The 22,450-nt window shown below is 38.0% G+C and overlaps 1 protein-coding gene across 13 annotated transcripts in view; it reads right to left on the bottom strand.

The window, feature by feature from the left end:
- THOC2 (THO complex 2) overlaps window positions 1–17,764 on the bottom strand; it is a 113,990-nt gene extending 96,226 nt beyond the window's left edge. For 9 of the 13 annotated variants that reach the window (XM_027607555.1, XM_027607560.1, XM_027607567.1 and 6 more), the window contains exons 1-2: window positions 17,634–17,724; window positions 1,547–1,605 (exon numbers count right to left, since the gene is read on the bottom strand). In XM_027607555.1, the coding sequence (XP_027463356.1) occupies window positions 1,547–1,605; window positions 17,634–17,704 (130 nt within the window). In that variant the 5' untranslated portion in view covers window positions 17,705–17,724. Of the gene's footprint in view, window positions 1–1,546; window positions 1,606–17,633 lie in introns of all 13 variants that reach the window. The other 4 variants (XM_027607557.1, XM_027607564.1, XM_027607566.1 and 1 more) reach the window with 1 other exon arrangement.
- Window positions 17,765–22,450: the final 4,686 nt, after the last annotated feature.

Genomic DNA, 22,450 nt, shown 5'->3' with positions numbered 1-22,450 from the left:
TAGTTATTAAAGATCCATACAGTCCCATTTAAAACTGAAGAGTAATCACCCTGTGTCACACTATTTACAGTTTTCTGAAAATTCTTTCTCTTATTTTACCCACATAAGATTTCAATCACAGACAAGATCAAAGTTAACTGAGAAGTTATAAACTTGTTTTAAACATAAGGAAGAAAAAAAGTTAAGTATCCAAGTGCTTTCAGGAAGGAGTCTTTCTTTACTTTCTTACAATTCTGGCAGTCAACTGACTTATTCAAAAGAAAAGGCATGGGCGCCTGGGTGGCTCAGTTGGTTAAGCGACTGCCTTCGGCTCAGGTCATGATCCTGGAGTCCCGGGATCGAGTCCCACATCGGGCTCCCTGCTCAGCAGGGAGTCTGCTTCTCCCTCTGACCCTCCCCCCTCTCATGTGCTCTCTCTCTCTCATTCTCGCTCTCTCAAATAAATAAATAAAATCTTTAAAAAAAAAAAAAAGAAAAGGCATTATAACAACCTCAGAAATCTTTATGAAAGATCATGCGAGTTTATAAGCAGGATAAACTGGAAAATAAGTAGGGGTGCAGGCTAGGAATGTCAAGTCTTAAAACGGGTCTTACCCAAATGACCGAAAAAAAAAAAAAAAAAGGCTCATTTGTTAAAAAATGCTTTCCACTCAAAAATTCAAATGTTCTTTAAAAATCTTAATCATATTAATATTTAATTTCTTATAAAACAAAAGTAAATCTATAGAAAAACATTGTTTTTAATCTTCTATTCACAAAGGCATAATTTAAATAACTATAATGAATTTTTATTTAATCATTTTTTATTTAAAATAGATCACTGGTTATAAATTATTTCTTCCAGATTGAAAAAACTGTTATGGGTTCTACCTTCAGTGAAAGCTACATATGAAAATGCTTTAACCTTACTAGACATAATTGCTTTTGTTTTTGCCCCTCCTTTTCTAAATCCAAATGCCTAATTTTAAATTAATAAATGTAAAATAGTAAAAGCCTTTAAAATTAAAATTTACATCCTGTTTAATTACATCTTACTTAATAAATCATACTTGTGATATGCAGTAAACAACTCCTTTGCTTTTAATGTTTTCCATGACAACTGACTTTAATAAGATCCCCAGATACTACCTAAACATAACCAGCTTTAGTAAAAACACCACCTCAGTTTCTGGAAATTTCCTAGTGCAAACAAAATCGAATAGTTTTTCCGTACTAGCTTTTCTCTTCTGTTTATGACTGATAGCTAGTCTGTATAATTTTTAATACAGCTAGCAACTGCTGATATTTGGCCAAATATACCATGTCACAATGATAAAAGCCAAGCAATATATGATTATGCAGATCAAACACCTATATACAGAAATATATAGTCTTACTATAACTACAGTTTTAATCTTAACGGTAATATATTCATATAAAGGCTTTATATAATGTGAACTATCTCATAGCTTTTGTTTTTCATTCATAACAATTTAATGGAAAACAGAACATCTATTAATTTTGACCAAGCCAAAAATAATAGCTATGATACTTTTAAAAGTCTTACCTCTATAAGTTGAACTATCATGGCTTTTATTTTCACTGAGGATCCGGCATAAATGCAAACTAGAATAAAATAGAAATAATCTGCATTCATTTCCAATCCTAATATAGATGACCTTTAGAAAGCAAATTATATCAACTAAAAATATTTGGAAACGTATAAGATGTATTTAAAACCATTAGTTTATAATGAGAATAAAGCAAACCTAAAAACCCTAATTGGTCAGAACTGGAGGATGCTAGTAAATCAATTCATTATTTTTGAAAACTGGAAATGAGTAAAAAACACTTAATCTGCCTTTCACATATGAGCCAATAATTGATAAATGTCTCTGTACTGAAGTATTTCAGTTAATAAAGAAAGAATGACAGAAGAACACCACCATTTAAAGATCCCTAATAAATTAAAGGATCTAAACATCTATCAGGAACTGTTTACATCACAAGAAGAGACAATCAAACATTTTGTGTGTCCTAATCCTGATGAAAGAATACACCACCCACCTATGAAGTTGTCTTTAAGAAAAAAAAAAAAAGCCATGAACCTAAATTCAAACTGTGGGGAAACTGTACAGACAATGACCCAGTCTCTTCAACAAATACCCTGCAAGGAAAAATTAAAGATGCCAGGGAATCCTCAGGTTAAAAAAGGCTTGAGAGATACATCAATCAGTGTTTGGATCCTGTTTCAAACAAGTATTTTTTTTCAAGTATTTTTAAAATTAATATTTCTGAGTCAACTGGAGTATTTTATAAAGATCTTATAAACTTTGGGGGCGCCTGGGTGGTACAGTCGGTTAAAGCATCTGACTCTTGGTTTGAGCATCTTGCTCAGGTTTGATCTCAGGGTCATGAGATCAAGCCCCACGTGGGCTCTGCGCTCATCAGGAAGTCTGCTTGAGTTTCTCCCTCTCACTCTGCCCCTCCCCCCAGCTCGCTCTCTCTCTCATGCTCTCTAATCTTCAAAAAAATTTTATAAATTTTATGAAAATGTATCTTTAAAAGATAATACTGAAATATTCACGGATAAAATGGGAATGGGAAAATGGGTGTGGGGTATTAGGTGAAACAAGACTGGCCAGCAGTTGAGAACTACGAAAGTTGATTGATGGATGATTTCATTAGTATTCTGAATACTTTCTCATCTGTTTGAGATTTTTTTCCAATAATAAAGTTTAAAAACAAAAAACCTGAGGGGCGCCTGGGTGGCTCAGTCGTTAAGCATCTGCCTTCGGCTCAGGTCATGATCCCAGGGTCCTGGGATCGAGCCCCACATCGGGCTCCTGCTTGGCGGGAAGCCTGCTTCTCCCTCTCCCAGTCCCCCTGCTTGTGTTCCCTCTCTCGCTGTGTCTCTCTCTGTCAAATAAATAAATAAAATCTTTAAAAAAAAAAACTGAAAGTTGAAAAAAAACATTTTAAATACCTCTTCATTAGGTTAATTTAAATATTGTAAAGGATAGATATACACAACACAGTGAAAAGAGGTATGCTTAATTGGAATTCCAGAAAGAAGAGAAAACAGGGACAAAAACGATTTTTGAAGAAATAATAGCCAAGAATTCAGTTTTCTAGAACTGAAGTGAAATCCACAACTGGACACATCATAATAAAGCTAGAGAAAACCAAAGACAAAATCAGTTAAGCACCTGAGGGGGGAAAAAAGACAGTATCTTCAGGACTTCTCAACCAGAACACTGAATGCAAAAGATAGCTGAAAGATACATCCAAAGTGCTAAAACAAAGTATCTGCCCACCTAAAATTCTATACCCAAAAAGCATAGTTCCAAGTTCCAAGAAAAGGCAAAATAAGGACTGAAGTTCAGACAAATAACTGATTCACACACTAAAATAAACACTTAAGGACATTTTTTAGGCAGAATAAAAGTTATTCCAGAGAGAACTTTGGAGTTGAAGCAAGAAATGAGGAAAAAGTGGCAAGTATATGGGTGATTCTAAAAGAATATTAACTGATAACAGTAATAGTGTCTTGTGGTATTTAAACATGTGCAGTATTAAATATATAGATAAATGGAAAACTAATATTGAAATACATCAAGACTTATGTGGGTTTATCCCAAACACACAAAGTTGGTTCAAATTAATTCACATTAAACTGACTTTTAAAAATCACATGACTTCAACAGATGCATAAAAGACATTTGACAAAATTCAACATCCATTCACTACTTTTTTAAAAAAGACTTAAAAATAGGAATAGAAAGGACCCGTTATAATTTGGTAAAGTAGCAGTTCTGATAGTGTGGTTCATGAACCCCTGATCCCCAAGACACTTTCTAGAGTTCTGCAAGGTCAAAACCATATTCATAATAATACTAAGACTTCATTTCCCTTTTTTGCAGTATTAACATTTACACTACCAGTTCATTTCTTTTTTTTTTCTTAGAGGGGGAAGGGGCAGAGGGAGGAGAGAGAATTCTCAGCAGGCTCCATACCTAGCTTGAAGCACGACATGGGGCTCGATCTCACAACCCTGAGAGATCATGACCTGAGCCGAAAACGAGAGTCCAACGCTTAACCAACTGAGCCACCCAGGTGCCCATGCACTAACAGTTCAAAAGAAAAGGAAGGAAAGACTGCTGGCACCTTAGCACGTATCAAGGCACTTGCACCAAACTGCTTCATTGATTCTCCGTGACCAAGAAATCAAAGGAAAGAGGGTCACCTGGGTGGTTCAGTTGGTTGCGCATCGGAGTCCTGATTTTGGCTCAGGTCATGATCTCATGGGTTCTGAGATTGAGCCCCACATTGGACTCTCTGGTCAGTGGAGAGTCTGCTTGGGATTCTCCCCCTCTGCCTCTCGCCCAACCCACGTGTGCATGCTCTCTCTCTCTCTCTCAAATCAACCCTTAAAAAAAAAAAAAAAGGAAAGGAAAGAATAAAGCCAGTCCCGTGTAAGATGTCACCAAACTATTTTATTTTTCACCATCATTCTCAAAACAAAAGCCAGTTTCACTTAAGAAGGTACTTGATGGGAGTGGCATCAGCAAGATGGCAGAACAGGAAGTCCCAGGTTCTCCTTCCTCCCAAAGAAACACCAACTCAACAACAATACACATACCAATTCCCATCATGAGAAATTCAGAAACCAGTTAAGAAGCTCCTGCACACCAGGTGAGCACTAAACCAACTGCATCAAAGCCAGCAGGAAAATTCATGTCACCCTTTCACCACAGTCCTTCTTCCTGGCACAGCACCACACAATTAGGAAAAAAACCTCCCAGCTCCCAAATTCCCCCTGAGGATGAAAGAGAAGACTGGACTTTATATCTAACATTCTGACTTGGGATAGGGGCTGCCTGAGGAACTAGTTTCTTTCCTGAACATCTTGGAGCACAGACAGGACCTTGCGTACCCTAGGTGCCTGAGGCCTGCTGACAACAACAACAAAAAGCTGGGTGGCAAGCTGCAGATCCACAGAATCCATAGTACAGCAAACAGAAACCAATACAGCTCAGTAACCTCTCCCTCAGGGGAGAAAGAATATCCAACATTCCAGCTTTTGGGGGGACTGCCTGGGGGGACTAGTTTCTGTTTAGACTGACCTAGGGCAGTGACAGCATCCAGCCTACTCTAGCTGCCTAGGGGCCACCAAGAACAAAAAAGAGCTGGGTGGTATGCTGCTACTTCATAGGACCCAGAGTACAACAGATGGACACCAAAGGAGTACAAGCTTCTGAAAAAAAGAAACTGGAAAATTCCTTTAATGTGGAATCTACACACATAAATCCAAAAGACACATTCCAGGGAAAAGGTTTGAGAAGCCCCCAGAATCTATAGCCAGGCTGATTGGTAAAGGCTTTTCCCTGTACTAAGCAGGTCCATAAAGACTGGGAGAGAGAGTGTTCTTTCAAATATAATCATACAAACACAAAATTAAAAAGAACATAAAGAGGGGCGCCTGGGTGGCTCAGATGGTTGGACATCTGCCTTTGGCTCAGGTCATGATCCCAGAGTCCTGGGATCAAGCCCCACATTGGGCTCCTGGCTCGGCAGGGAGCCTGCTTCTCCCTCTCCCTCTGCTTCTCCCCTGCTCATGCTCTCTCTCTCTGTGTCTAAAATGAATAAATAAAATCTTTAAAAAAAAAAAAAGAATGTAAAGAAACAGGGAAGACGGCCCGATAAGAGGAACAAAATGGGTCTCCAAAAACTGACCCTAAAGAATTAGAGATACGTGAGTTACCTGACAAAGAATTTAAAATAACCATCATAAAGATGCTCAATGAGCTCAGGAAAATGCAACAATAAAATGAGATTTTCAACAAAAGGACAGAAAATATTTAAAAGGAACCGAACAAATTCTGGAGCTAAAGAATGTAATAACTGGGGCCCCTGGCTGGCTCAGTCAGTAGACCATGAAACTCTTGATCTCAGAGTCATGAGTTTGAGCCCCATATTGGGCTTAAAGAAAAAAAAAAAACTAATAACTGAAAAATAAAAAAAGAGGTTCAAAAGCATTTATGGATACTCATATGCAAAAGAATGAAATTGGACACTTATCTTATATCATACAAAAACCAACTCAAAATGGATTAAATACATAAATTTAAGATCCAAAACTGTGGCATTCCTAAGAGAAAAGCTTTATGACATTGGTCTTGGCAATGATTTCTTGGCTATGACAACAAAAGCAAAAACAGACAAGTAGGACATCAAGCTAAAAATTGTATGCACAGCAAAGGAAACAGAATGTAAAGGCAACCTATGGAATGGAAGAAAATATATGCAAACCATATATCTGATAAGGGGTTAATATCCAAAATATATAAGGAACATCTATAATTCAATAGCAAAAAAACAAGCCAATTAAAAAATGGGCAAAGAACTTGAACACATTTCTCCAAAGCAGACATACAAATGGCCAATAGTTATATGAAAAGATGTACAACATCACTTATCAAGAGAAATGTAAATCAAAACCACAGGTATCACTTCTGTAAGGATGGCCATTATAAAAAAAAAAAAAAACAGAAACAGAACACCTGATAAAGGAGTTATCCAAAATATACAAAGAACTCTTAAAATTCAGTTAAAAAAATTCAATTTAAAAATGGGCAAAAGCCCTTAACAGACATTTCACCAAAGATATACAGATGGCAAAATAAGCATATGAAAAGATGCCCTACATTATATGTCATCAGGGAAATGCAGATTAAAACAAGATACCACTACACACCTATTAGAATTGCCAAATTCTGGAAAACCGCCAATACTGAATGCTATTAAGGATGTGGCACAACAGGAACTCTCAATCATTACTGGTGAAAATGAAAAATGGTACAGCCACATTGGAACAGTTTGGTGGCTTCTTATAAAACTAAACACACTCTAACCTTATGATCCAGCAATCTCACTCCTTGGTATTTACCCATATGATCCAGCAATCTCACTCCTTGGTATTTACCCAAAAGAAGTGAAAACTTATGTCCACACAAAAACCTACACATAGATGTTTCCAGCAGCTTTATTCATAATTGCCAAAACCTGGAAGCAACCAAGATGTACTTCAGTAGATGAATGGATAAAATGCTATTATTCAGTACTGAACAGAAATGAGCATTCAAGCCATGAAAAAACATGGGGGAACCTTAAATGCATATTCCTAAGTGAAGAAAACCAATCTGAAAAAGCTGTATAGTATATATTCTCAACTATATGACATTTTGGAAAAGGCAAAACTATGGAGAGAGTGAAAAGATCAGTGGTTGCCAGGGGTTGGGGGTAGCCAGAGAGATGAACAAACAACACAGAGGATACTTAGGGCAGGGGAAATACTCTGATACTCTAACAGAGGATACTATCAGTACACGTTTATATAAACCCATAGAATATACAACACCAAGAATGAAGTCAAAGGTAAACTATGAACTTTGGGTGATTGTGATGTGTCAACATAGATTCACCAACTGTAACAATAAAGGTACCACTCTGGTGGGGAATGTTGAAAATAAAGAAGATAGCTATGCATGTGCGGGGGCAAGGGGTAAATGGGAAATCTCTGTACCTTCTTCTCTAGTTTTCGGTTAACCTAAAACTGCTGTCAAAAATTAATTCTTTGGAAAAAAAAACAAAACAACAAGTGCTGGGGAGGATGTGGAGAAACTAGAATCCTTGTGAATTGTTGGTGGAAATGTAAAATGGTGCAGCAACTACGAGAAGTAGTATGGAAGTTCCTCAAGTAATTAAAAATAGAACTACAACCCAGCAATCCCACTTCTGGGTATTTATTCACAAGAGTTAAAATCAGGATTTCAAAGAGGTATCTGCACTCCCATGTTCACTGCAGCATTATTCACAATAGTCAAAAGGTAGAAACAAACAAAATGCACATCAACAGATGAATGTATAAAGAAAATGTGGCATATACATACAACTGAATATTCCTTCAGCTGTAAGAAGGAATTCCTGTCATATACTACAACATAGATGAGCCTTGAGGACAGTATGCAAAGTGAAATAAGTCAGTCACAGAAGCATAAATACTGCAGGATTCTGCTTATATGAAGTATATCTAAGGGAGTCAAATTCATAGAAGCAAAAAGTGTAATTTCAATGGTTGCCAGGGACTAGAGAAAAAGAGAAATGGGGAGTTGCTATTCAATGGGTATAAAACTTCAGTTACACAAGACAAAAAAGATCCAGAGATCTATTGTACAACATTGTGCTTATCTTTAACAATATGGTACTGTTCACTTAAAAATTTGGTAAGGCTGATCTCGTTATGTGTTTTTATCTATAATAAAAAAATGTGCTTGATGAAGTAGTAAAAAAAAATATTACTTTAATTAAATCCTGAGCCCTGAGAACACATTTTTTAAGAACATATATTTTAATATTCTATGTGACAAAATGGAAGTTACACATAAAGCATTTCTGCCACACACCAAAATACTACAGTTGTCTCCAGGAAAATCACTTAAGCAACTGTTTAAATCGTGAGCTGAGCTAGCCACTTTTTCATAAAATGCCATTTTTACTTGAAAGAACAACTGACAAACAATGGTTATTCAGACTTGGGGCTTTGGCAGGCGTTTTCTCAAAAATGAACCAACTGAGCCAGTCACTTCAAGGAAAACAACTGAGAGTATTTGTTGCCAATGATAAAATGTGAGGTTTCAAACAAAAATCCAAATAGTGAAAAACTTACAGCTGCCACCATGGACTTGACTAATTCCCAATTCATAAAAACTTTCCTGATTAGTTCAGTGATGATACTAAAGAATGTGGGTTTTTTAAATTTAATACAATGTACTGTGTCAATATTTGGAAGAGCTGCATCATTCAGTGAACCAGTATTTCCCAACTGACCAATGCATGATGTTGCAAAATAATGCATGGGTAAAGATTTCAAATAAAAGACAAATGCATTTTAATTTAACATAGTACAAAAAGTTCACTGATGTGGTTTTGGATTTGGCATTGCAACAAACCATTAAGAAACTACCACCTGACAAATTTTGACATGATACCAAAGAAGAATATATACAATTACCTGGAAAGACTATTAAAATTCTCCTCCTTTTGCCAACTATTTATCTGTGTGAGGCTGGATTTTCTTCATATACATCATCCACAACAATATATTGCAAACCCTACTTCATAGCACATATAAAAATCAACTCCATTTAGGTAAGGCTTAAAAATGAAAAGCAAAATAATATGTTTCCAGAAGATCATAGGAGGATAAGTTCATTTGCCTTGGAATGGGGAAAAGACTGCTTAAACACAAAAAACTACTAATCATAAAGCAAAAGATCAATAAATTTGACATTAAAATAACTTCTGTTCATCAAAAATCACCATTTTAAGAGTGGAAATGCAAGCCAAAGAGTAAAAGATACCTGCCACATATACACTATAACTCACAAAGGACACAAATACAGACTCTATAAAGAACTCCTACAAATCAATGAAAGAAATGCAAACAATCCAATAGAAAAATGGAAGAAAAAATATAAAGAGGCCTTTCGCAAGAAATCAAAAATCCAACCAGCCAATAACATAAAAAAACGCCCATGGGGATGCCTGGGTGGCTCAGTCGGTGGAGTGTCTGCCTTCGGCTCAGGTCATAATCCCAGGGTCCTGGGATCAAGTCCCACATCGGGCTCCTAGCTCAGCGGGGAGCCTGCCTTCTCCCTCTGCCTGCCACTCTCCCTGATTGTGCACTTTTGCTCGCCCACTCTCTCTCTCTCTGACAAATAAATAAAATCTTTAAAGAAAATTAAAATTAAAAAAGATGCCCATGAAAATATAAGCCCCAATATAACACCATTACATAAATATTGACAAAAAATTTAAAGTCTGACAATATTAGGGATGCCTGGGTGGCTCAGTCCATTAAGCGTCTGCCTTTGGCTCAGGTCATGGTCCCAGGGTCCTGGGATGGAGTCCCACATCAGGCTCAGCGGGGAGCCTGCTTCCCCCTCTGCCTGCCACTCCCCCTGCTTGTGCTCTCTCTCTCTGACAAATAAATAAAATCTTTAAAGTCTGACAATATTAAATGTTAGCGAGGATGTGAAGCAAGGGGAACTCCCATACACCTGCTTTTGGAAGCGTATTTTGAAATAGCTTCAGTTTATAGGAGAGCTGAAGTTAGTCACAATCTAGAACGCAGCGATTTTCTACACTTCAGTATATATCCCACAAAAACACATGCTTATATACACCAAGATACTTGTATAAGAATGTTTCATTGGCGCTGTTGGTAATACCTGAAATTTCAAAACAGCAAAATTGTTTATCAATAGCACAAGAAATAAAATTATGGTAGAGTTATGCAATGGAGCATCTTGTAACTATGAAAATCAAAGAATGGCAAATACTTGCAAAAATACTGATGGATCCTAAAGACATAATGTTGCGCAAAAGCAGCCAGATACAAGAGAATACACCCTCTATGATTCCATTTATAGGAAATTCAACAACAAACTTAAGTTTATAGGGTAGTAAAACTGTAAATAAAAACAAGGAAGAGAAAACCATAAATGTCAGGATAATGGTTACCATGGAGAGGAAAAAAGTGTGCAATCTGGAAGGCGGTTGTCTTGATCTGGGTGTGAGTTACATGGATGTGCATATTACACTGATTCTTTAGGCTCTATATTTAAGTTTTATGCAATTTTCTGCATTGTTTTAATTGCACAATTTACAAAAAGAAATATTCTTTTTTTTAAAGATTTTATTTATTTATTTGAGAGAGAGAATGAGAGATAGAGAGCATGAGAGGGAAGAGGGTCAGAGGGACAGGCAGACTCCCTGCTGAGCAGGGAGCCCGATGTGGGACTCGATCCCGGGACTCCAGGATCATGACCGGAGCCAAAGGCAGTCACTTAACCAACTGAGCCACCCAGGCGCCCCCAAAAAGAAATATTCTTATTACAAGTTGCACAAGGCTCTAACAAAAAAGAAAACCAATGAATGCGTGTTTTTTACTTTTATGTCTAGCAATCCTTTTTCCGCAGTCAATAAAACAATTTTTAAGACTTCTAGAATATCACTCTATTATCACACCTAAAGTGAAATATGCCACATTACAATCACCCACACAGAGATTATCTACTCTGCAGATTATCTATGCTATCGCAGCTCACCACTCTGTCTTTTGATTATTTCAATACTTCATCATCATGATGAGCAGAGTAAGGTTGTTTAAAGGCAATAAAGTAAACTTTTCTTGGTCAACAATTTACATGTAGGTCTCACAAAATTATCTTCAAAGTCAAAGAATAAAAAGGCCTTGCCAATGGAGACTAATTAAATCTGCATAGTTTGAAATTTTCATTTAGTTATTAGTTTCTTAACCAACTCCTATTAAAAAACAAAAAGAAAAATTTTCAGAGAGTACATTATAAATGGTAAAATAAACTGATTTAAGTTTGACCCCAAATACTTTCAACTACTTCCCTGAAAACTAAACAGGCTTTCCAATGTGCTGAGAACAGTGGTAAAGCTTTTAATTTCTCAAAATGTTAAACCTACCACAAGCTTATCTGAAATATAAAACAAAATCAATCTTCCTTCCAACAAGCAACACAGAAAAATCTGCTTCAGACTAGCATCAGAAAATGTAACCTAAAAATGTCTACCATCTAGCTCTTTTCTGTTAAGAGTAAATATAGAAGAAAGTTGGGGCGCCTGGGTGGCTCTGTCATTTAGGTGTCTGCCTTTGGCTCAGGTCGTGATCCCGGGGTCCTGGGATCCAGCCCCGTGCTGGGCCTCAGGGAGCCTGCTTCTCCCTCTCCCTCTGCAGCTCCCCCTGCTTGGGCTCTCTCATTCTTGTTCGTTCTCTTCTCTCTCTCTCATATAAATAAGTAAAATCTTTAAAAAAAAAAAAAAGAAAGAAAGTATATCAAGATCACTTCAATATTTGTTATAAAGTATTAAAACAATTCCTTGTGGTTCTCACTGTCCCCAAAGGTTCAATTCCCTTTAGAAAGTACTAGTACGAAACATTGGTTTTTGACAGAAGAATGGAATGGAATCAAGTAACTCATCGTTCCCTTTGTATCCAGACTACTAAAAAGCAAGGTCAAATATTCCTTATGGTAAACATTACATGCTTGTTTACATTTTCAATAGCTTCATTTTCTGTTTGTTTTAATAAGTTTAAAGCATATCTTTCACAATAATCCTTCCAGTGGGGAGGAGGGAATGTCAGTGTTCCCACCTCATCCCACCTAATCTAATGGTACAGCCACTGTTACATAATTTTAAGAAATAATTGAAACATAATTCCATCTTGTCAGTCACAAGGCCACAAACATACTCATTAGAATGTAGGTGATAATGTCATCATGAACTATTAATTAGCATCTCAAAGATTTGCTCAAATTGTGTAAGGAATTACAGATGGTTTATTACGATAAGGCAATTCACCTGCATAAGATACTTTTATTTCCCTAGTATAAAACAGCTCTTCTCTAGTTGGAGGAGGAAACTAAACCAATTGCTAAGAATGTTTCCCCAATCAGTAGATTTGTCCATGCTCTTCTCCCTAAGTAATTCACTAACAGAAGATCAATCATAAAGTATCCTTAAAAAAACAATTCTGGGTGCCTCAGTCCGATAAGCATCTACCTTCGGCTCAGGTCATGATCCCAGGGTCCTGGGACTAGGCTCACATCAAGCCCCTCATCACATTGCTTCTCCCTCTCCCTCTGCAGCTCCCCCGGCTTGTGCTGTCAAATAAATAAAATCTTTAAAAAAAAACAAAACAAAACAAAACCACAATTCTGTTTTTGAATACTGCATGTCTTACCACACCCATTAAACAGTTTTAGTACTCTATCCTAAATTATAAAGGAAGAAAAAAAAAACTACCTCCAGTAGTTGCCCATTTTAACGTGGCTTAATCAAATATTCTGCCTCAGTCTAAGTGATTATTTTATTCCTCTCATAACTCCAAATAATTGAGTTTGCCAATTTTTCCACTTTTAAAACAATTTGGTGCCAGTTTTTCCACTTTTAAAACAATTTGGTGCTATTATGGAGGAGATGCTGTCTCAGGTCCCTGAGAACAAAGACAGAATCTACATTCTGTCAAAGACCTGTGAAACTTAAACTGAATGTCTTAAATTCTTCCAAGGACTCATGAGGTATTTTGTGAATAGTTCTTGAGTATTTAGCTTTCCACCTAGCTTGAATCCATTTTCCAGTAAAAAAGGAAACAGCACAAGCCTGAGCTACTTGATTATGGTCACCATCTCAAAGTTGGCTTCACATATGAAACACTGATGTCAATTTGTCCTTCAATTAATTCTTAAAAGCAAAACAACAAAAAAGGCTAAATTTGGTGAAGTAAAGTACTACCTCTACTATCATTATCAGAACAGAAATATAACACAAAAATGAAATATTGGGCATGTAGTTTTATCTTGAAACATGTATTTATGAAAATGAAAATATTCACTTTATGAGGAGGAAAGGAAACAGGAAATGTTTAAAAAAGAACAAAGGTTCCTGCACACAAGTACATTAATAGCGCTCTTTGTACCTTAATATTTAAGCACTGGAGAATAATTTAATTTTTCTAACAAAGAAAGCAATGCCTAGAAAATCTCCTGATATTGCTACATTTTTTTGAAAAATGCATTTCTCTTACCAGGAAAAAGGACAAAGATTTATTCTTAATTTGTGAATACAGGTCAAAATGAGAAAATAAATGCCAATGAAAACTAAAATATGAAGAAAAGGCTTCAGATAAAACTTCAGCTGAAAGAGCATCTTTTGAAGAAAAAAAAAAACAACTACCAAGACAAATCTCTTTGAATGATTATTTGCCACAGACTCCTTCCCCCTACCTCCCTCCAAAAAATTCAAGTCAGACAACATTTAATGAACGTCCAAATGCACTTAGCTAAGTTCTGGAAGATGTAAAATCATTTAGCAGCAGCAAAAGACAAAGAATGGCAATCAAAACATCTGACAATTAAATTTTAAAAGCTTATTGTAACTACCAATAATTAATAAGGTGAGATCTAACAAAAATTTCTAATTGATATGTAAATTTTTTATATAATTAAGTTCTTGGAACAAATAGATAATATTCAACAAATATAGGTATTTCAAAATTAGACCAAGTATGGGCATGAGGCCAAAGTCTTCAGATTGAGCTTGAAACATAAATCCTCCATTAAGGTTGCTTGTGACACAAAGAAATGTTGAGTTCACTGTGTTAATGATTTCTACTAAAAACAAAATTCACCACTGGATCTACCAGCACATGCAAGTTTATTAGCATAATCATGGCAAGTCCTATGCTTATATGAAGTCGTCAAGGAACTAAAACTCTAATTCCAAAATTGAAGTGATTAAATCCTTATCTTTCATATGTGGCAGAATTCATAAGTTTGCATTTAGATGTGAAACTTGTAAGAATAGATCTAAATGTTACTAGAAAAGACCCTTAATAATTATGTTTTGGTAGTCCTCCTTTGTCCTTTTGGTGTCCGTGGGTAAAGATCACTTTAAAAGTTCTATAATTTATCATTAAAAACATAATCAGTATCTCTGGAAACAACAGGTTAGCTAGGTATGTGACTGACCACTTAGACAAGCAAAATAAAGTTTTTTCTTTTCCCCATAATTACCTAACAAAGCTTATTCTTCAAAGCCAAGACTTTCCATCCTAAAACAGTTGCTTCTCAACTTACTGAAAATCTTAATTAAGAAACTGCCCTCTCTGAAATTTACTAAATGTCCCATACATCTCATGTGTTGCTTTAACACTATGTGGCTGAAGCTGACTACAACTCCCAAAATATACTGGTAAGAAGTGACCGACAAGAAATGAACTAAAAACCTCATGAAATACTTCATGCATTTTTCTTTAAAAGATAATTTTCAGTCAAGTTAAATCTCATCTGCTAATTTATCTCGTTAAAAACTAAAAACCCACCCAAGATGTTATTTTAAATATTGGTCATATTCTAAAAGCCAAATCTATAAATGGGTTCACTAATAATTTGTTGGCACATTACCTTCATTTTTAACATTTCTAGTTGCTGGCTTATAATTAAGAGGCTCTGTTTTCAGAGAAAGGAAAGGATTTTTGGTAATATATTTACAAGACCACTCATTCTAATAAAATGAAAATGCTAGATACAAAAACTCTGAAGTTAGACTATATACAACAAAGTTTTCAAAGAGGGGAAAGAGGTCAATAAATGAAACCTAAGTACTGGATGGTGATGTGTTTGCCTATTTAAAACATTTCGTTATGTCATACAATTAACACCTTATGCTCTCTTCATATAACAGAATATAATTATAAAACTGACTACACTGATTTGGATCTACGGTAATTCAAACTACATTCCTCAAGCCATGGAATAACTACATACAAATAAGCCCTAACAACAGTTTTGAAAAAGCTCTTCAGGAACAATACGGGTAACATGGATCATGCAAATATACATAAAGTGAATCCAAAATCTCATTTTGACGAGGTACTTCAACCTCCTACATCACTATTTTTCTCCAACCACTGCCGGTAAGAAGTCAAGAAGAATTTCACCTCCTAGCCCTAATGCCACTCATTCTAAGGTGAAAGTAATAATAATAAAACTGTCAAAAACAGCTGGAAGGAGGAAGCTGTGCAATCTACTGAAGATGACAGGCCCTAAATAACTAAGTAGGTAAACAAAACAATGAACTGATTTATCAGTTTGGGGAGGTTATCCTAATCTAACATAGATGAAAATGATGGTTTGGTTAGGTAACCTCCCATCCTGCCTTCCCTGCACACAAGGAACTTAATAGCGATTTGTTAAATAGCATGTACAAGGATCTGGAAAACGTTCCTAACAGTTAAAAATGAATGTTTATCGAATAGACTTCTCACTTAATAAACCAATAAGCCCTCACTCTAAGCATATGCTAGAAAAGCTAGGGGGAGAGGGAGAAGGGGCGGGAGCGGGGGAGGGGGGCGGGGCGGGAGGGTTGAACCAAAATAAATATGAACCACAGTCCCCACTCTTCAAGGGTCTCTCAATTCGTTAGAGTACAAGAGTATGCAGGAGAGTCAAAGACCAATTAATTGCTAACCTGAGTGGTGCGGACTTTAAGAGCAAGGGCTGTCCAGAGAAGTTTAAATATCTAAAGATTGGAATAATAATATTACTTTTAATAGCTATCACTTGAGCACTTACTATAAGCCAAGTGCTTTACAGGCATTATTTAGTCTTCACAACAATCCTTTGAGTAGAGTACTTATTAATCCCAATTTACTCAAGGGGAAACGGTCAAAGTGGTTAAGGAACTTACCCAAGGTCACTCAGCTAGTTAAGTGGCTAAGACCGCCGCTTACCCAAGAAATTACAATTCTAGAGCTCACACAGTTAAGACTTCGTAAAGCAGTGAGAGTGCGCGCGAGGGGGGCGGGGGGAGGCCATATAGGCTGGCAATATTACACTCGCAAGATCGGGCAACGCATTCCCCGGGTTTCGTTCGAAGTAACGAAGTTCCAAAGATTCGCTATCTTTTGCACCAGCAACCTAAACTGACGGGGGGGGGGGGGGGGGGGGGAGACGACCGCAAAAATGGCTAAGGAGAGTTAATCTCATACAATGTTGAGCTTTAGCTAATAAAGCGATTCAGAGAAAGAAACTAGAAATAAGTTATTTGTTTTTGAATCTGGGGTTTTACTGCTTAAACGATTTCTTTCCGAGAGAGCGCGAACTGAAATTTTGGGCGAGGAAACCGCGGGTATGGCAAATTACTGTTTTCTGTATTACCGGGGGAAAAAAACAAGTTTTATGACTAAAGGAAACGCGTTATTCCAGGTACTCGAGAACCTTGGAGAGTTGCCAAAATTAGTTGCAGTCCCAGGACAAAATGGGGTTTAGGAAACATTTAATGACGAAAGTTGAATCAAAACCGAAATGGCTCTAAAGTGAAAAAACGGAGCAAAGAAATGCCGGTAGGTCTTCGGGGAAAGCGGCAATCCCAGCTACACTTCTCCCACGGCCAGTGGCGCCGCGCGAGGCCGGGACAATCCGAAAGGACCGCTCCCCGGGAGGAAGAGAGGTACCAAGCGGGGCTCTTCGCGACGCCCCGGGCACCGCGGCGGCGGCGGGCGGAGAGGAGGGGAGGGAGTCGGGACGGTTCGCCCTCCCCGGACTTCGGGCAAAGGAGGCGTCGGGCTCCAAACTGCAGAGTCGAACGGATGCAGAGTAAAGAAATGGGACAGAGAGATGGAAAGTCCGAAACCCCCCGGCGCGGCCCCGCAAAAAGAAAGGAGCCAAGTGAGCTCAAGCAAAGAGGGGGACAAAAAGAGACGGAGCGGGAGCGCGGGGACCCGCAGGGGCGAAACGGGAGTTCTGCTAAGAGACTAAAGGAACACAGCCTACGGCGGGCAACGGGGATTTCAGAGAGGCCAGAGAAGGAAGGAGGTCGGCGACGGTTACCGGCACCTCTCCTCCCCGAGTTCGAAACTCCTAGCCAACCCTCCACACCCGCCGCCCGGATGGGGGAGGGGGCACATCTTCCCCCCACAACCTTTCCCCACATGGGAGAGCACGGCTGACGCCCGGGCCCGGCCCGGCCGTGCGCCCGCCTCCAGCCCGGACACTCACAATTCGCCTCTCCCTGATTTCTCCCAGTTCTTTATCCACTCTACGGGAACCACCACAGTTGCGGCCGCCATCTTCCCCTCACTAGTAGCAGAGGCCCGGATGTGTAGCACGCGAGCGAGGGGTCAAAGGGGAGCACCGCCCACGGGGAATGCCGGGAGCTGCGAGTTCGGTTTTCGATTTCCCGCCCCACTTTCCTCCCCACCCGCGGAAACCCGAGGCCTTGCCTGTAACTAGGTGGCTGAGACCCATGGGTTCCTTTGCAGAGTGACTGCGCCGACCGCGCCCTCTACAACCCTTGCCCTAGCTTCCCTTTAGAACAGGAAAAATGCCATCCCCAGGCCGACTCATAGCCCTTATCTTCTTCCGTAGTATCTACTCCAGGCCACTAATTCAAACATGTATTTTTCAAGCCCCTAGTATGTGCTAGACACTGGGGACAGAGAAGCAATAAGCCATTGCGCCTACCCTCAACGAGCTCACAGTCTGTGGGAAAGACAAACATAAGCAGATCAATTACAATACACCCTACTAACTGCTGAGATAAAAGAAATTAATCAGGAAAGAAGCAGCCATTTACTATGTGCTAGACATGCTAATACAAGGGATGCGAGCAGAAATTGACCCCTGGGAACACTTGCGCCACCAGTGCTGACACCCTACGGTAATCAGCCTCTGCCTCTGTAACCTTAAACAAAACTAGGGGGCGCAATTACCATAAGAAACAACTTGTTTACATTACAGTCTCAAAGTATTTCTCGACAAGATACTACGATTTCAAAGGCGAAATAAAAGCTACAGTGGGAAAACATGGCAGATACCGTCCTAATTGTGATGAAAATCAGCACGCCCAGAAATGGGCATTCTGTGCCTCCTGATAAGGTGCTAAGAAAAACCAACCAATTTTGTAGTATTCATGACGCCATAATTCGCATAACCTGAATTTAATCATAAGGCAATATCAAACAAACCCATAGAGGGACAGTCTACAAAATTACTGGCTTGCACTCTTCAAAATCATCAAAGTCACTAATCCTCCAGATTAAAAGAAACAGACATGACAACTGATCCCCAGCCAGAAAAAGAACATTTTTCTTTTGCTAAAAAGGGTATTACTGGGACAACTGACAAAATTTGAATATCTATAGATTAATAATACTATATCAATGTAAATTTCTTGATTTTTATACTTGTGCTATGGTTAACATGAAAGTCCTTGTTTAAGAAATACTCGCTGGAGTATTCAGAGATAATGGGGCATTATGTTGCAACTTACTCTGAAATATCTCAGAAGAAAACCCTTGGATGATTAAGCAAATGTAAAATATTAACATTTTAGGAGTCTAAGTGAAGGACACACAAGGATTCTCTGTTCTGTTTGTGCAACTTTTCAAAACAAAAAAAGTTTTAAAAAATAAGTGTTTGGCAAAAATTTAAGAAAATAGAGGTAAACCAAAGAAAGAAATCCTACCACACATATATTAAGGTATGAACTTTAGAACTAGTATATTCTAAATTTGGCAATTTTCACCAAATGCACCAGGTTCATTTGCATTGAAAAGCTGTTGGAGGGATAGGCTGTATTCATAATAAGCTCTGGGGAAATACCACATTGTTCATGATTGTTTTTCATGAGCTATATCTAGTCTCCTAATGTCCCGTCTGATTTTGAAATCCTAAAGCCACTAATTAGAAAATACACACCGTTTAGTTTCAGTGACATCTGCTCATAAAAACCCTTTGCCATTTCAAGGAGGTTCAGAGAAATGAGTGCCCGCTGATCTTTTCATTTTTCATTATTATGGACTTTTCAAGTGTCAACAAAAAGGTATAGTGAATCCTTGCTGTACCATCATCCTCCCTTAAAGAAATGTGAAATCATTATTATAGGATGGCTTCTGCGATACAAGAAACACTATCCTGCTGCTTATCTATACTTCACTGTATAACCGATAGCAGTGGGCACTATCCACATTTGAGTCCAGATAATTCTTTGTAGAGGACAGGGAGGATCCTGTGTATTGTAGAACCCCCCCACACACACCAGTGGTTACAACAGTCTCTCCAGACATTGCAAAATGTCCCCTGAAGTGCAAAATAACCCCCTGTTGAGAGCCACTGACAATATTCTGGTGTATTGTGGTTTACCTTGCCACTTTATCAGAGTGATTTCTCCTTCCAAACACTGAACTGTGTGCAGTATGCATACTACTCAGTATGCTACAAATGTGGTATGACCTGACTGCAGTGATGCCCTTTGAAGCTTTGATTTTCCCTTCTCCCAGAGCCTGCAGAACTATTTTTACATGTTATGATGACTCCTTTAGGAATTCCTCGGAGCTAATTGGCTTTTCGCTCTATAAGATTGCAAAGCTATCACATCTTTTGCATCTTTGCTGTTGGCTTGCCTGTCCTTTGCTATCAGAGTCTGGTCTTATCTCAGCAGCTGAGAGTACTGTTCCCTGGTGATCTCACTGGCTCCAGGGTACCAATGGACTAGGCAGGGACTGAGATCTGTGGTGAAGGCTAGGGATTGGGTGGTTTCAATGTTGACAGTCTGATGCACAGAGTGATAGTTTAATTTCAGGTCACTGTAAGGTCAAGCAAAACAAGACAAAATAAATAAAATAATCGAAGAATGAATGCAAAAACTGTACCCTTTGTGGAATTGTGCCCTAGAATGCTGAGTATTGGTAATGGATTTCTATTAACTAAAGACTTAATTATGTTGAATATACATATTAAAATTTCTAGGATAACCACTAACATAAAAGGATATTATATCTCTTCCAAACTACCAAAAGGGGGAAAATTAAAAGAGAGAAAGAGAAAAAAATCAACCACCAATCCAAAAAAGGCAAGAAAGGAGGAAAAACTTTTTGGAAAAGTGGGACAAAGAGAATAGAGGAAGATGGTAGATTTAAACTTAAATATATCAATAATTGCATAAAATGTAAATGAACCAAATGCTCCAGTTAAAAGTAAAGATTATCAGTCTGGATTTAAAGAAGTCTAGCTATTTTTAAGAGATACCCCCAAAACACACATACACAGTAAGTCTGAAAGTAAAAATGATGGAAAAAATACATAGGCAAATAGTATGATCAATAAAATATAAGCTGTTATAGCTAGATTAATATCACACAAAACAGACTTCAAGGGAAAAATAATTACTAGATTTAAAGAAGGTTATAAAAGGTGCCTGGCTGGCTCAGTTGGTAGAACATGGAACTCTTGATCTTGGGGTTATAGGTTCAAGCCCCATGCTGGGTGTAGACATTACTTAAAAATAAAATATTTTAAAAATAATTTTTAAAAAATAAAGAAGTTTACAGTATACTGATAAAAATTTCAATTCAACAGAAAAATGTAATAATACTAACCTTGAATGTATTCAACTGCTTTGACTATGTGAAACAAAAATTAACAGAGATATAAGGAGAAATAGACAAATCCACCACCACAGTGAGTTTTTAGTTCATCTCTCTCTCATGAATTCATAGATGAAGCAGACAAAAAATCAGTAAAGATGTAGAAAATTTGAACATCAAATGAACAAGCTTGTTCTAGTAGATATACAAAGAACACCGTACTTAGAAAATAAACATTCTTTACAAGAACACATGAACAAGTCACCACATACAGATTGTTCACTGATCAAAAGTACCTAGCCAAGGGGACAAGTGGGGGTCAAAAGCCATCTCATGCTCCATTTGCCAAACCACATGCTCAGGTGTGGTGCTACATCCATCTGGAAGAAAGAACACATTTTCCTAATTCATACAAAAGCAATATGTCATCTAGTAGTGGTCCAACACATGAAACATTCATAAAAGTTAATCATATGCTAGGTTAAAAAAAATGTCAACAAATTTCAAAGACTCAGTCTCAAACAGTTCACATTTTCTGACCACACTGCAATTAAAGTGGAAATCGGTAACAAGAAGATAAAGAAAACATCTATGTTTGGAAATTTTAAAACATACTTTGAAATCAGGCGTCAAAGAGAAAAAATCATACTAAAAATTAGAAAATACTTAGAACAGAACAATAATGAAAATATTACATGTCAAAACTAATAGGGGTACATGGCTGTGTCAGTCGGTAGAGGAAGTGACTCTTGATCTTAGGGTTGTGAGCTCAAGCCCCACCTTGGGCATAGAGCCTACTTAAGAGAAAAGAAAACTAATTTGAAAATTATGGGTTGCAGCCCAAGTGGTATTTAGAAAGAAATTTATGTTGTGAAACCTTTGTATGATTAAAGAAGTAAGGCTGGGGCACCTGGGTGGCTCAGTCCGTTAAGCATCGGCCTTCGGCTCAGGTTATGATCCCAGAGTCCTGGGATCAAGCCCCGCATCGGGCTCTCCCTGCTCAGTGGGGAACCTGCATCTCCCGCTCCCTCTCCCTCTGCCTGTGTTCCCCTTGCTTATGCTCACACTCTCTCTCTCTGTCAAATAAATAAATAAAATATTAAAAAAAAAAGAAGCAAGGCTGGAAATTAAAAACCTAAGTATCTGATTTAAGAAGCTACAAAAACAATAACAGAGTAAATGAGAAAGCAGAAATAAGGACATTTCAAAATAACAAATATTAATAAAAAAAGAAAATGTCTAATACAAAAGATCAATAAAACCCAAAACTGGTTGGTTGAAAAGTCTAATAAGACTGATAAACCTGGGGCGCCTGGGTGGCTCAGTTGGTTAGGCAACTGCCTTCGGCTCAGGTCATGATCCTGGAGTCCCGGGATCGAGTCCCGCATCGGGCTCCCTACTCAGCGGGGAGTCTGCTTCTCCCTCTGACCCTCTTCCCTCTCGTGCTCT

The sequence above is a fragment of the Zalophus californianus genome, chromosome X (assembly GCF_009762305.2).
Source record: "Zalophus californianus isolate mZalCal1 chromosome X, mZalCal1.pri.v2, whole genome shotgun sequence".
NCBI classification, from domain to species: domain Eukaryota; kingdom Metazoa; phylum Chordata; class Mammalia; order Carnivora; family Otariidae; genus Zalophus; species Zalophus californianus.
The sequence above is the reverse complement of the archived record's forward strand: the minus strand, read 5'-3'. Positions and strand labels throughout refer to the sequence as shown.